Source organism: Plasmodium gonderi (assembly GCF_002157705.1).
Source record: "Plasmodium gonderi DNA, contig: Chr12, whole genome shotgun sequence".
Lineage (NCBI taxonomy): Eukaryota > Apicomplexa > Aconoidasida > Haemosporida > Plasmodiidae > Plasmodium > Plasmodium gonderi.
Genome location: NW_021628937.1, coordinates 3,486,992 through 3,502,406, shown reverse-complemented (window position 1 = coordinate 3,502,406; position 15,415 = coordinate 3,486,992). Strand labels below are relative to the sequence as shown.

Here is a 15,415-nt window from a genome sequence, read left to right as displayed (position 1 = left end):
ATGGGTAAAAGTGTCGCATGCTTGAAGAGTGACAAAATGATTTTTCAAACTTTAATGAATATATATACACCTTTAAATAATAAATAATATTGTCAATATGAGGAAAATTAAGGGAAGATGTTCACTTCGCCATTTCATTTTTTAAGCTTAACGTACTAATTATTTTAATATTTTTTTAAATAATTTATGTTGTGCATGTACACTTGTGCGATTTTTACATTATTTTTTTTTACTATACATCTACATGTTAATTTGTACTTTTTTTTTATTTTTCACATTTACTACTAGTTATCTATTATAAATAACCACAAAAATGCCATATGAACTTCTTTTAGGTAAAATAACCTATTTTTAATAATTAAAAAAATTACATTTTATTAATTCTAAATAGTGGAATACCATAGCAGCAAAAAGATAACTTACTTAAATTTTATTTTGTGTTATAGAACAAAATTGAAACAATATATCCTAATAAATAAAAAGGGGAAGGAGGAAAAAATGTTATTTTTTATTCTTTTTACTTTTTCAGAATTAGGATATTGATTTTATTTTTACTTTTTTTTTTTATTTATTTTTTTACAGATCCCATTAAAATAAAATCTGTTCTATCGTTATATTTTAAATGTTTTTATTATTTTTTTTTGTGCTTTTTTTGAATTAAATTATTTTAATTATATTACTGTTCTTTTAAATATTTTTAATGTGTTTTTTTTATTTTCTTACATTCGGTAAAATGCTTCAATTTTTTTTAGTTCAAGGTCTAAAATTTTTTAATATTTAGAAAGTAATAGAAAATTTGTAAATAAGAAAATTTCTACTTAAAACGATTGCATTTAATATTATTAAAAATGACCTTTTTAAAATATACTCTTATAAAAAATTTATAGACTTTAAAAATACCCACGATGAGACAACATACAAATAAGAAATATTTTTTTACAATCATCTTCACCTATATCATTTTGGCGTGGATATGCCAATATTCAAATGAGGTAACATAAAAATTAAGTCTATTCCTTCTTGAACATATTTTCATATTATTATTTTTCATTATGCGTATTTTTTATTATTAATATATAAAAGAAAATATACAATTTAAAATGTTGAATGCTACCACAATTTCTAGCATAAATCTGGAAAATCACTTAACACGGGAAGTATGACTAATGTTTTAGGTTTAAAAACTAGCAGATTACTGAAAGGACATGAAGAAACACAATTTGAGCAAAAATATTTATTCTTAAAAGAAAAATTAGTGGGATTAGTAGACGAAGATGATAGAATGTTTTTAAATCGTTTAAAAGCTTGTATGCAGGATGAAAATTTTAAAAGACAATTTATTTTATTAATGGATCCTAATAATTTTAACACTGAATATATTGCAACGACGAATCATGTGAATTATAAGAAGAAACCACACATTCCTTCAGAATCATATGCTAGCACTGTAACATTCGATACTAACAATGTATGTAATAAGTTAAACCCATATCTTTGTCCTCCACGCCATGAATATGGAAATATAAACCAATACGTAAAACCAAATATGCACTCTTATGTGAACAAAAATGTACACTCATATAGAAACCAAAATATGCACCCATTTAAAAACCAGAAAGTGAGCTCAATAGAAAAAACAAATATGAACCCATCTGGCAACCTGAATGCGCACCAGTATAGAAAACGAAATCGAAATCTGGATAAATGCAAAAATGAGCGTACAAGTGAAAACAAAAGAACAAATCAAATAAAAAACGAATATGATTCAGGAAATAAGAAATCTAAAAAAATACCTATTGTTTCGGGGATAATTAATTTTATAAAAAAGGCTGATTCCAATTATGAAGCACAATTAATAGATGTATTGCTAAAAGAAAAAAATAATGATGTTAATGGAAAGGAACCTAAAATGAGTTCTAAAGATATGCTTAAGATGCTTTCTCCAATTATTAAACTTTCTATGATTTCTTTTATTACATTATTATTCGATTATAAGATTTATACCATTCCCTTAGCTTTTATATTGACAAGTATATCAATATTATATGTTACCTTTAAGTATAAAAAGGTTCTAAAATATATAACCTCCCAGGAAAAGGTTAAGAAAATAGAAATAAAGAAAGCTAATAATTGTAATAAAGGACTTAATTCTTGTAAATTCATAAATAAAAAATCATTAGTTTGCGCATAATTTAAAAGCATTTGTATTACATCTTTTATATATGCAAACAACTAAGCCGCTTGTAATATATGTGATATATTTATTTTATTTTAATTTTCATATAAAACAAACAATATTAGTTTGTACTTTATGTAAATTTGTCATTTCCAATTTTTCGTATTACTTAAATAATAAATTTTTTACATGTCTCACCAAGAACAGGGCCATTTTGAGCTATTTTGTTTATTGTGCATACTTATTTTTTAAATTAATCAAAGTGTTTTATTTTTCCATGTGCGAGTATTATTTGTTACATCTTACTCACCATATTTGACTATTATATTTATCAGTGTGGTGATAAATATTTAAAAATATTATTTAGACAAAAATCATTTTATTTCGATATGTGTGCTTACTATATATATTATGAGCATATATTCACATATGCGTGTCACATTAAATATATCTATTTGATTCTGAAAAATATGAACAATAAAAAAAATACTTTTTAATTAAATAAAAAATTATAATATAGAATATATTTAAGATAACAGTCATGTTTCATATTTACAACCTATTTATTGTATTGATTTTCACAATACCGTCTAAAAGGATGAGACGAGAATTATTTCTTTCCGTTATAGATAATAGCATTTCTTCATGATGATTACTTAAAAATATAGGTACATGGAAGAACCCTTTTGTTTTACCATCTATATTATACCATTTCGTGTATAAAATTAGGGATTATTATTGTTTTTTGTTACATACAGTTTCCTTAACTAGTTCTTTATGAAATATTTATTGCACGACATTGATTTTAATGGGATATAATTAGACAATGCATATTGGGTTTTTAAAAATAATAATTTTCCGTTTATAGTTATTTTATATGTATAATTAAAAAGTTTTACACATTTAAAGAATTAGCTCTTCAATCGGTATATTAAAGCAGGAGTTAAAAGTGTGTGTTCATAGCCCAGTATTTCTGAAAAACCTTATATTGGGGAACCAAGACTAATAAACACATGTATGTGTGATTATTACATAGAGCAGAATATATTAACGATCTAATAAGTACTGAAAATCTTAACTAACCTTTACAAGCTAAAATCAATATAATTATTCTATTATTTAATATAAGATAACACTAATTTTTATCATCATCAATATAAATATATGTTTTTGTGAGATGGAATTCACTATTGTGAATATTTTTATGACTCAAAAAAAAGGAAATTAGCGTGTAATTTATAAGCACATAGAAAAGGTATAACTGTATCTTCTTGTTCAGTGTATAGTGTTTAATTTTCCTATTTGGTAATCCTATTTTTACGAAAATGTTACTTCTAAAATTGCATAAATTGTCGCTGCGGTTATTAATTTTGTATTTTAATTTATGTAACATTGCACAATTAAATTATATAAGTACACCTGTCATTTTAAAAGACGTTGGTGAAACACATAAAATGTTGCGTATTCTCCTATATACTGTTTTCGGTTTATCCATTTTTTTAGTGTACTTTTATATAGTCCACTACTCAGAGACATTTCACATATTTACGCAATTTTACACTAAAACACAGTTATCACATTTTATATAAATATTATTAGTTTATTTTGATGCATATTCGTATACTCTTTACTTATCATATACACATTATATGTTCTTGTCAACATATTATATTGGAAAAATATTCAATACATATCTATCAACTTTCTCCTTATAAATTGCTTATCCTTTGTTTTATCTTACTATTAGACATATACACCAAGATAGAAGTAATATATAATTGTCTAACAAATAAATACAGTAAAATTACTCATCTTTATTCTACACATTCCATAGATATGCTTACCCTCTCCCACAATTTATGTGACGGAAAACAGATTTATACAACAAAGGTGTAATAAAAGTATTACCAAAAATTTTGAGAATGAATACGTGTATACACCTAAAACATTTCTACAGCTCCAGTCTTCGCATGTTATTACAGAAGCGTTTTACATAATTGATAATTTAATAATTTTTCTACTTTTCATAATTAAATGAAGTAAAAAATGATTCCTTAATATATAAGTAACTACTCAGCACTTTTGCATAATCAAAAATGGTATGAGAAAACATGCATCTTTACCTAATTTGAACAACAAAAATATTAAGTCATGATATTTTTTTTCAAACATAGTATTTAAGCACATTCTAATATGTAAGTGTTTATCATAAACACATATGATATAATACAGGTAAACGTGTTTATAGATTTATACATATACAATTAACAAAATGAAATGAGGAATTTTTGATATAAAATTAAATACTTAAATGATTTTCACATATCATCATGTCGAGTAGAAACATTTGCAAATGCGTCAAACTTTGAAAAAAAATATAAAATACACATATAATTTGTTTTTAAGTTCATTTTTCTTTTTTTTCATTTTTTATCTTTATATATTATTTTATACTCAATATATATATAATACAATTTTTATGAAAAAAAATATTCTCGTACCGTTATAAAATAATTTTTTAGATTTTGTGATTGCATTTTCCTTGTAATAAAAAATTATTTGGGTTACTAAGAATGCAAATACATTAAACTAATCTGATAATTAAAAAAATAAATAAAAAAAAATTATAAAAAATTTACATAATTTTATGCGTATTTATACAAAAAAAAAAAGATTATATTTGTGCGTTTATCTTTTGAAATTATATTTCATCGATTTTCATTAAAAGCTTTTACTGTCAATGTATTTAATGATAATAGTTCCCACAATCCCCATACATTTCCAAATGCCCTAATTAACATCTGAAGAAAACATAGCATAAAAAAATTACTGTATTATTTTAACGTTTTATATAACTATTAATTTTTAATTATAATAACTATCAAATTCATAAATGTTAATGAATTTTATAAAAAAGATAAAGAGTAAATTATTTTAAAAAAAATTCTTCATTTACAATATTAATGTATTCCCATTTCAAAATAGCCCCCTTTCAGCCGTATTTTTTTGGGGGGTATATTTTTTCTTCTATTTTATTGTTATATTTTTTTTCAATATTTAATTCATTGTGAATAAATATAATAATTACACTAGTTAATTTTACAAATTAGTAGCCTTTTTTTATTATTTACAGTTACATTAAACTTATTTTGAAACATTTCTTATGTGAAACACTTTCCTAAATATATTTTTACTCCAACGGGAATTTTTTTTGTGTAAGCCTTTTATAATTATATAACATTATTAACGGAATTCTTAAGTTAATGTTTAAAGGGTCGGTTGTTAAGCCATTTCTAACATCCCCAAAAAAATGAAAAATACATGTTATAACTGAGAAAGTAAATATTATACAACTATACCATTTAAGGTTATTTAGGAAAGTATCGTACTCAATACAAATTGTTATTGTTCCCACAGTTTAATAACATTAAATAAACAACGCATGAAAGAAAGGATAAATAGATGCTTACGTCTGTTTACTAAAATTTTTATATGTTCCATTTTAATATGGATATGGCAACATTTAGAAGGGGTAAGGAGGGGGTGATAATTAATTAAATGTGTTAATTTATTTTATTTTTTCTTTTTTTCGTAGTTGATTTTTCTTTGGTTTATTCTACATTACTTTCATTTTAATATAACTATTTTTTAATGTCAAAATGCATATATTTTTTAAAATAAAAATAACGCTTGTCTTTTGCAGTTACCATCCTTTGGGAAATCATGTCAAGCTAAAAATAAGCGAAATGTCGCAGAGGGACTAAGAACTAGTGGACTGCTGAAGGAGGAGGACACCATTGTGAATCCCAAACAAACAGATTCGTCATCCAAAGAAAAATATGTGGATAACTCAGAAAATAATGAAAAAACATTGGTAAAACAATTATCTTTATTACTGAAAGATAAATATATCCAAAAACGAATTCATAAATTACTAAAAGATAAGAAATTTCAAAAAAAGTTGAACGCAGTAAACGAAAACACAAAAGTTCAGAATCCCCCAAGTCAAACGAGAGTTAAGAAAAACTGTGAAGAATTATTCAGTAAACCTTTTCCTAGTAATAATTATGAACAATTTCCAGATTCTCAAGAGACTAATTCTAACTATAATAAGCATCCAAATACACGCAATTCCAATTTTAACCACAGCAATTATCCAAATACACGCAATTCCAATTTTAACCACAGCAATTATCCAAATACACGCAATTCCAATTTTAACCACAACAAATATCCAAATACACGCAATTCCAATTTTAACCACAGCAAATATCCAAATACACGTAATTCCAATTTTAACCATAGCAAATATCCAAACACATGCAATTCGAATAATAACTGTGATAGTTTTTCGTCTTCACGCAATCTCAATTCTAAATATGGTGAATTTCAAAATTTAGATTATTCTAATGATAGTTGTCACACATTTCCACATTCTCCAGATTCTAATGTCAATTCTTTTGAACAATTTAATAATCAACAGTTTGCTTACGATCATGAAAAATCATCAACTTCAATGAAACGTAAATATAATTTGAAAAGGAACGGTGCACAGCAGAATTATGATGATATTTTTAAAGAACCACACAAATTATTCGACATAGAAGAAAATTTCAAAAGACAATACAATGCATTAAAAGAAGAAGACGATTTCGTTAAACAATTTAATACATTAAAAGAAAAAGGATATTTTAAGTCTGCTATAAATGGTTCAAAACATTATACCAATTCTAAATCACGACATACTCCAAGCGTTATTGACAATACTAATGACCGTTTTGATATGTTAAATCGAAAACCTAATTATAAGGAAACATGTGAAATAAAGCCAGATAGTCGTTTAAAAATAGAGGAGGAATTAATGAAAAAAGAGTATGTTAAAGCAAAAAAGGCTAAAAAAGCAAATGAAAAAAAACTTTCGTTACGCAATTTTCTAAGAAAATTAGACGCAATGTTTGAATTCGAAATGATACATTCAATGAAAATAAAAAATTCCAACAAGTATTCTTCAAAATCAACTGTTGTAGGTAGAACTATGTCACATTGTCTAAAGAAATACAGATTATTTTTCCCACTTATGCTTAATGTTGTAACCGTGTTGATACTTGCATCATTAAAATATGAAATAAGTGCTTCTATCTTTTGTATTGTTGGTCTTATTATGGTAGTTTACTACGAGATTAAATTAAATAAAATTAAACAAATGCACAAAATGTTTAAAAAGTTTAATTATCGTTTTAAAGCGATGCCAAAATCCCGAAATTAAAAATTTATTTTAATAAATCAACAAATTAAATATAGTTTGCATATACATGACATTTTATGTATTCAAAATACAAAAATGGGTGCTGTATACACATGTTTTTATGTATCCGTGTATACAAGCACATTTCTTAAACATTAATACAACATTTGGTTCATCTTCTCTATCTTTTTTAGAAAAAGTCCTTTCATAACAGTTCTGTTTTCCCCCCTAAAAAAAAAAAAAAAAAAAACATTTTTATATTTAAATTGTTTTTTTAAATAATTAATTTTGTGTAATTAGTTCGGGGAAAATATTCAATGATATTTATTTCTTTCTATTGTGTATTTTTAAATTTTAACTATATTTTTCTAAAAAGTATTGTATTTAGTTACTTCTTATATATATATATATATATATACATATGTACCTACATATATGATTATATTGATATTGTAAGAAGTGATAATTAATATAATTAAACCCTAAGTATTTGAATTTTTATTTCATAGCTATTTTTGTTATTAACATTTGAAAACTCTTTTTAAGTATTGATTAAAATGTATATAATAGTTTCGTTAAATAGAATTTAATTTGCACTGAAAGCAGTTATTAAATAAAGAAATACATTAGTGTTTATTCTTTTTTATATAACCTCTTTTGTGTAACCTTTTACTGCACATAATAATTCCCTTTTGGTGCACTTTGCCTTTCCGTTTTATTATTTTTCAAAAAAAATTTATAATATTTAAAAAAATATCTCGCATTCAGTTATATATGCCTCTCTTATGTGTCACATGTTCATTTTACATGTTGATCTAGACATTTCTTGTATGGCGTTCCATACATATATTCACCGTCTTATGCACAGTTCTATTATTTTCTTATATATATCACGACATACCCCATAATCAGTTCACATGTTTAGTGTTCACTATTCTACATCAAAAGTTAAGTTAATAAACCTCTTTAACCTTATAAGCATAATCTTGCTGTGACACTCCCAATTTATCATAAGGTATTTATTTATTAAAGATTCAGGCTTGGTTTCATTTACGAAACAGTTTTAGTGTAATAGATCCTAAAAAAAATATGTATTAATAAACTTCCCATATTCAGACCTCCATGATCAACGTGTTTTTTAATCCTTTTTTGATTTTGACCCTTTAATGATTATCAAAGGAAAGTGTTACACTGAGAATAAAATAAAAAAGAATATATTTCTTTTTTTTTTTTTTTACAAAACAATTGCTCTATTTGAAATGTATGTTTATATTATTATACATAACTTGAAGATTAATAGTTGTATAAACTTAATTCCTTGTAATACTTGAATTATCATTTATTGTAACAATCTTAGCTTTAGGTTATATGTTCCAATATAAATAGCTAATCCTGTTTTCAAAAGCATGTAAAAAATTCTTTCATGTTTCGAAGAAAAATATAATAACAAAATAAATTATGTATTACTTGACTTTTATAAATTTATTCATTACTATTTTTCCGTCTGTTCTTGATTAAGAAAAATTACAACGATAGATTGTTCCTAATTGCTACTTAAATCAAGCTGTATAGTATTTTTTATATTACTCCGAATATTCTAAACAAGTAGATAAAAACTATAATAAAAACATTGTAACTTGCAGTGCTAATATTTCCTAAAAATGTAAATCATGCTTACTCGGGTTACATAGCACCAAATATTACATTATACTTAAGAAGATACCATTAAAGAGTATTAAATTAGATGCATTAATTCTTACATACAAAAAAAAATGTTCCAATAGTATAATGTATTAAAGTGTATTCTATGAGTAATTATTTTTTATTTGCTCTTAAGGTATTATCCATGGGGACATTGGGCAACATATTCTCTACGTTTGTATGTATGTACATGTTAAGTAATTTAGGGGATTATTTTGTGTTTAAAATAACCTAATACTTATTTCATAAAAAAAAAAAATTTATAAAAGAGTTTATTCTTTTGTCTTTTTTTTCTTCCCAAAAAGCTATATAAACATACATATTATGCACGTACATATATACATATATATATATGATGGTTAATTTAGCTTTATGATGAAAAACATATATGAACGCTATATATAATTATAGCTACAAATTATTTTCCAAAAGTAAAAAAAAAATAATAATAAAACGAAAAACAATGGAGAATGTACAAAAAAGAAAAGAATAGTGAAGAATTCCTATTTAATTAAATATTATATATGTGTTTAAAAAATTACAACATATTATTTTTCTTTAAGGATTAAAAAAAATTCATTTAATTATTTGTTTCGTGCATTATTTAGGAAAAATCTAAATTTCTTTAATTTTCCTTGCATAAAAAGTAGCTGGATTAATTTGGTAACACGGCATGCGAATGTGCTTGATATTAACTAACATTAATAAACTTTTAGGAAATTACACAATATTGCAGGGCTCTATTATTCTTCCCTTTTGCTTTATCATGTAACATTCTTTTCAATATTTTTAATTTCTTTCAATACACTCCTTTTAAAATGTATTAGCTAAAACTTCCCTTATTAATTTTTTTCTTTCATTGGTTAAGCTTTTTGGAAATATAACCTCAAAATCAATTATTAAATCTCCACGTTTTGCTGGATTTTTTGAAGAAGGCATTCCTTCCTTTGGAATCATTCTTCTTGAATTAGGTGTAACAATATCATCTACTCTTATATTTATTTCTCTGTTATCTAATGATTTAACTACAAATTGAAAGCCTGTTAAGGCTTTATCTAGAGGCACGTGACATTTGTAAATCAAATTATTACCTTCCCTTATAAAACGTTCGTGCTCTTTTATTTTTACCTTGAAAATTAAATCACCTGGTTCTAGCAAAGGAGATGATTGATCACCTTCTCCATAAAATGTAATTGTTGTTCCTTCATTCCACCCTGCTTTTACATCGATAGTTACTAATTTATCATCATCGTAACTTTGAGTTCCATTAAATCTTTTCCTTGTAATTTTGAGTTTCTTTTTACATCCATTGTATAACTCTTCCAATGACAACATAAGACTTACTTCGTATGTATCTGACTTATAAACTTCCGAATTCTTTCCTGTCGTTGTGGAGGGAGATTAAAATATACACATATATATATATGTATATACGTATGCCTCTGTGCGTGTACAGATGTATACATGAATTCACAAAATCATAACACTTATGTTAGTGCAGTTAATTCATGTTTCCATTTTTTAACCTGAACTCCCAGACCTTCCAGGTCCTGTATTCATATTATGAACGAAGGACGTGAATGGAGAGAAATCATCGTCGAAAACTGATGTAAATGAAAAACTGTTGCTAGAATTGAAAAATTTATTGAATAAATCAGATGGGTCCATTCCAGCATTAAAAAAATTGACATCATCAGCAGACATATTTCCTTTCACGCCTTCTTCACCATATAAATCATAAGTTCTTTTTTTATCTGGATCTGATAAAACTTCATAAGCTTCAGAAATATTTTTAAATTTTTCTTCTGCAATTTTTTTATCTTCCTCATTTAAGTGTTTATCCGGGTGCCACTTCATTGCTAATTTCCTGTAGGCCTTTTTTATCTCATTTTCATCAGCGCCCCTAGAAATTCCTAATATAGCGTAATAATCCTAAATAAAAAAACAAAAAATAGGGGTAAATAAAGAAACGTGTATATAAAGAAATGTGTAAATAAAGAAAAGTGTAAATAAAGAAAAGTGCAAATAAAGAAATTCGTAAATAAAGAAATATTTGAACACATAACTACATATATAAAATATCTAAAAATAATTAAATATTCTCTTCTCAGTGATGTTGTCTCTGACGTTTCATTACTCTCTTTTAATAATTTACAACATTATTATTTAAATTCTTATAACTTTTTTCTCATTTTATCACATCTTTCCTTTTTATCCTTTTTTGCATTTTCACAAAAATGAGTAAAAATGAGTAAGGCTCTTTTAAAGTATTCTTATTTTTTCATTTTTATGTGCAAGGTTATTATTTTGTAATTGTGTATTTCTTTTTTGTGTTCCTTTTATTCCAACCTTTGACTTATTTGGAATTCCTGTAAAGGGAGAACTGAAATCTTCTGCCTTCTCTGATAGCAACCTGTAAGTTCCTGCATCCAATGTTTTTACAAAAATACTCTCATCATCATTATTTATGCCATTTTTATTCTACAGAATGGTGTATATATATAAAATGTATGTAAATGTGTATATGGACAAATCTAAAAAAATAGTGCAACATATATAGTATATTCTATGTAAAAAAATCACTAAATTTTCAATCCTAAAATTTAATTATTTTTATCATTTTCTCACATATTTAAAACAAGTTAGAATCCATATTAGGATAGAAAAAAAAAATATTTTAACAAAAACGGGGAAAATATTTAGCTTTTCTCTCCTAAGATAATTCGTAAGAGTTGCCATTTATCCTGTGTTAAAATAAATAATTACACTATTGTTGTTTCCATAAAATAGGCTGGTGTCTGGAATTTAAATACTTTGACACAAAATAATGTACCAATTTTTTTTAATTTAAAATATATATATACACAACTATAATTAATAGCTTAATAAAAACATGTATTATACAGTATAAGTTTAGAAAAAATTACACTAATAAAACATCCCTAAAACATGAGAACAGTATAACTCACTCATCATAAAAAATTAAAATAAATATATATATATATATATACATATGTTATTAATAAAACAACTAACATATTATTAAATATATATTTAATGACCTACTAAAATTTTAACAATTTAATTTCATATTAGGTTAATGAACATAGAAAAAAAAAGTTATTTGAAAATCTTTAAAAACTACAACATGAAAAAAAAAAAAAAAATTATAAAATATAATAAGTAATCTATAACTTTTAAATAGAAGAAAGTTTTTTAATGGTTTATTTAAAAATTAAGACCCCTATTCATATGAATCCAAAACAACAACATAACGTTTTTTAAAATATAGTATAAACTCAATTATAAAATAGGAGATTATAGCAATTATAAAGAACAAAACTATAAATACAAATGGATAAATTTTTTGACTTAATATATGTATGATAAATATGTACTACTATAATTAGAACCACCAATCTAAACAAATAATTTTAATATAGTAATATTACACTTAGTTTTAAGCATAGCATTATTGTATACGACGTGGTGGTTAATTTAAATTTATTTTTTTTTTTTTTTTTTTTTTTAGCTGTAGCCTTTTAATGAATTCTTTTAAGGCTTATTTACTACATCCTTTTAAAACATTTTTTTTTTTTTTTTTTTTTTTTTTTTTTTTGCGCATATGATAGCATTCAATTTTTTCACGTGCGTAAAAAAAATATATGTGATGTTTTTTTGTTTTTTTTTTTTTCTATAGAAATTTTTATTAATATTTGAACAAGTCGTATACATAAAATATACGACTATGCAAGTTGCAGGCAATAAAATAAAAAGAGGCGTTCTCATATTAAATTAAATATATATACCCTTTACATAGAAGCAATTTTTTTTTTTTAGTAAAAAATGTCATAATATATATATATTTATTTTATATATAAATTTAGAAATATCCTTTTATAGCATACATCAAAAAGGGAAAAAGTGCCATAAGGTTGTTAAAAAGAAAAATCCGAAATAAAACATAATAAATAAGGGAAACAATAAAAACTTAGAATAAAGAAGTAACTTCAAAAAAACATGATAAAAAGGAAAACAAGTTAATCAGATAAATGTGGTGGTATTACATATAATATATATTACATGTTTGTAAATAGAAAAACCCACACCGCTGAACAGTTGCATCAATGTTTAAGGGTAGTAAGATATTTATTTTAAAAATTAATTAATATATTTATAAGTGTAATAATGACACGCTATTTAAAAAAAAAAAAAAACTTACAAAAGAATAACATGTATACGTACGTATGATGTATGTAATCCATGTAATAACGGATGTTAAATGTTTCTATAGTATGTTGTTGATAATTTTTTTCTTTTCCTTATAAAACTCTTTTGTGTAAAAAATTTCATAATATGTTTCTATTCTGTTGTTTCATCTATAAAATTATCAGTACTTCTTGACATTTAGTTACTTAATTTACCGGAATTACTAAAAAAAATAATGAGCATATTATGCACATGTTACCGAGGGTGTGTGTGGAATCAAATATGTATTTTTTCCGATTCTTTTCTTATTATTTATAATGCATATAATTCAAAAAATAATTTTAAAAAATTCAAATTATTACGTAGTAAAATTCTCTTAATACTGCAATATATTTACAGTACTTTTGTCCACAAAAATATATACATATCTCGATTTTTTCACAATTTAAAACAAGTTAGCTTCAATTGAATGCGGTGAAAAATAAGAAAAAATGAAACAAAATAAAAATAATAGAAGGATGAAATTTTTTTTTTTTTTTTTTTTTTTAATTCATAAAGCACATTTTTTTGTGATAAAAAAATTATCTTAATTACTCATTTGCGTGCACCATAGTAGTAATGTACATAATACATATATTTTCACACACAGTTTTGTGGTTTCAAGCTAGATATATGAAGCTTTTTAAAATGTAAATTATTCAGAAATTTTGTTACACTCGCGCATTTACTTTTTTGTAATGAAAACTTCTTAATTCCTTGCAATACTTAAGAAAATTTAAAACAAATTTTTTTAAAGAATAACAAAATCAAATAAAAATCTAGAAATTATTATACACCTGCTAAATCACATTTGCAAATTGTACTGAAAAGGTAACAATTTATTGTATATTTCAACAATTCAATAACAAAATAAACATCTATGTTTTTCTGTATAACGCTGATTTATTTGGTTTTACATTATAAACTAACAAGTTCAAATAATGTGTAGGATGCATATTTTTTTGCCTACGGATTTCCCTAGAAAGCTTCTGTAACAACCAACATTTTTGGTAGATCCAGAGAAATATAATCGCAACACAAACATATTATATATATTATATATATTAAATAGTTTATAATAAATACGACATTTTTGTACTTGCCATTCAAAATAACTTTACCCTTTTTATTAATATTTCATATGTTCAATCGAACTTAGTTCATTCCCCTAATATTATTTTATGTAAATTTTGTGTATTACAAGTGCTTGTTGCTTAATAGGTGATGTCAAACACATGAAACATAAAAAAAAAGAAGTTTCTTTTGCTTTTTCTAATTATGATAATAACATTGTTTTAATTGAAAAAAAATATGAGTTACGATATTGAACCCTCCCCATTTTCATAATTTGAAAGCAAAAATTGTACAGATGTTGTGAAAAAGTGTTACAACTGAAAAATTGACTTTTATATGTTTTGCATTATTAATAACACTCTTTAAGATTTGCGTGATGCAAGATTTAGCATAATAAAGAAGATAGTGTGTGCGTAAACTATCTTGATTAATTTTTAGAATTATTCAAATTATAAAAAGAAACACTAAAGACTAGTGTAGATAATTTAACAATATTAACACAAGTTCTATAGTATTATCTAAACTTTGAAAGTGTGTATTTTAGAAAAATTGCATAAAATTTAAACGAAGTTCAGGTGTAAATAAAAAAAAGAGCAAAATATTCTTATAATTTTTTGAAAAGTCTAAGGATAAAAAGCCTCTTATATATATATTTACTAATAATTTTTCGATGTTTGACGAAAAAAACACATTCTTATTACATAGTGCCTCCCACAGTTTTTATTTTACTATAAAATTAAAAGTCTGAGTTATAAAACTACTAAATATTATTCAAAAATGATAGCTTGTTGCAAACCCTACATTTTACTTTTTTTGTTTATTTTATTTTTTTTGATATTTTTTCTCTTTAAAAATATTCTATTCGTCTTCTTTTACCTTTTAAAAATAATTTATAAAATATGTAAATTCAGTTTTCAGTTGCAAATACTTCATCTCATTTATGAAACCCTATCGTGTGCAACTTATATATT

The 15,415-nt window shown here is 24.2% G+C and overlaps 3 protein-coding genes across 3 annotated transcripts; 2 read left to right on the top strand and 1 right to left on the bottom strand.

Annotated features, from left to right (window-relative positions):
* Positions 1 to 1,159: 1,159 nt before the first annotated feature.
* Positions 1,160 to 2,191, top strand: PGO_127250 (hypothetical protein, conserved; the record flags this gene model as incomplete). The annotated part of the gene is made up of 1 exon (XM_028689515.1): positions 1,160 to 2,191. The coding sequence occupies one exon, from the start codon at positions 1,160 to 1,162 to the stop codon at positions 2,189 to 2,191; it is 1,032 nt and encodes a 343-aa protein (XP_028545316.1).
* A 3,427-nt stretch (positions 2,192 to 5,618) lies between these two features.
* Positions 5,619 to 7,442, top strand: PGO_127240 (Plasmodium exported protein, unknown function; the record flags this gene model as incomplete). Its single annotated transcript, XM_028689514.1, has 2 exons — positions 5,619 to 5,708; positions 5,880 to 7,442. The coding sequence occupies 2 exons, from the start codon at positions 5,619 to 5,621 to the stop codon at positions 7,440 to 7,442; spliced, it is 1,653 nt and encodes a 550-aa protein (XP_028545315.1).
* Positions 7,443 to 9,935: 2,493 nt separating this feature from the next.
* PGO_127230 (40 kDa heat shock protein) lies at positions 9,936 to 10,979 on the bottom strand (the record flags this gene model as incomplete). The annotated part of the gene is made up of 2 exons (XM_028689513.1): positions 9,936 to 10,504; positions 10,649 to 10,979. The coding sequence occupies 2 exons, from the start codon at positions 10,977 to 10,979 to the stop codon at positions 9,936 to 9,938; spliced, it is 900 nt and encodes a 299-aa protein (XP_028545314.1).
* Positions 10,980 to 15,415: the final 4,436 nt, after the last annotated feature.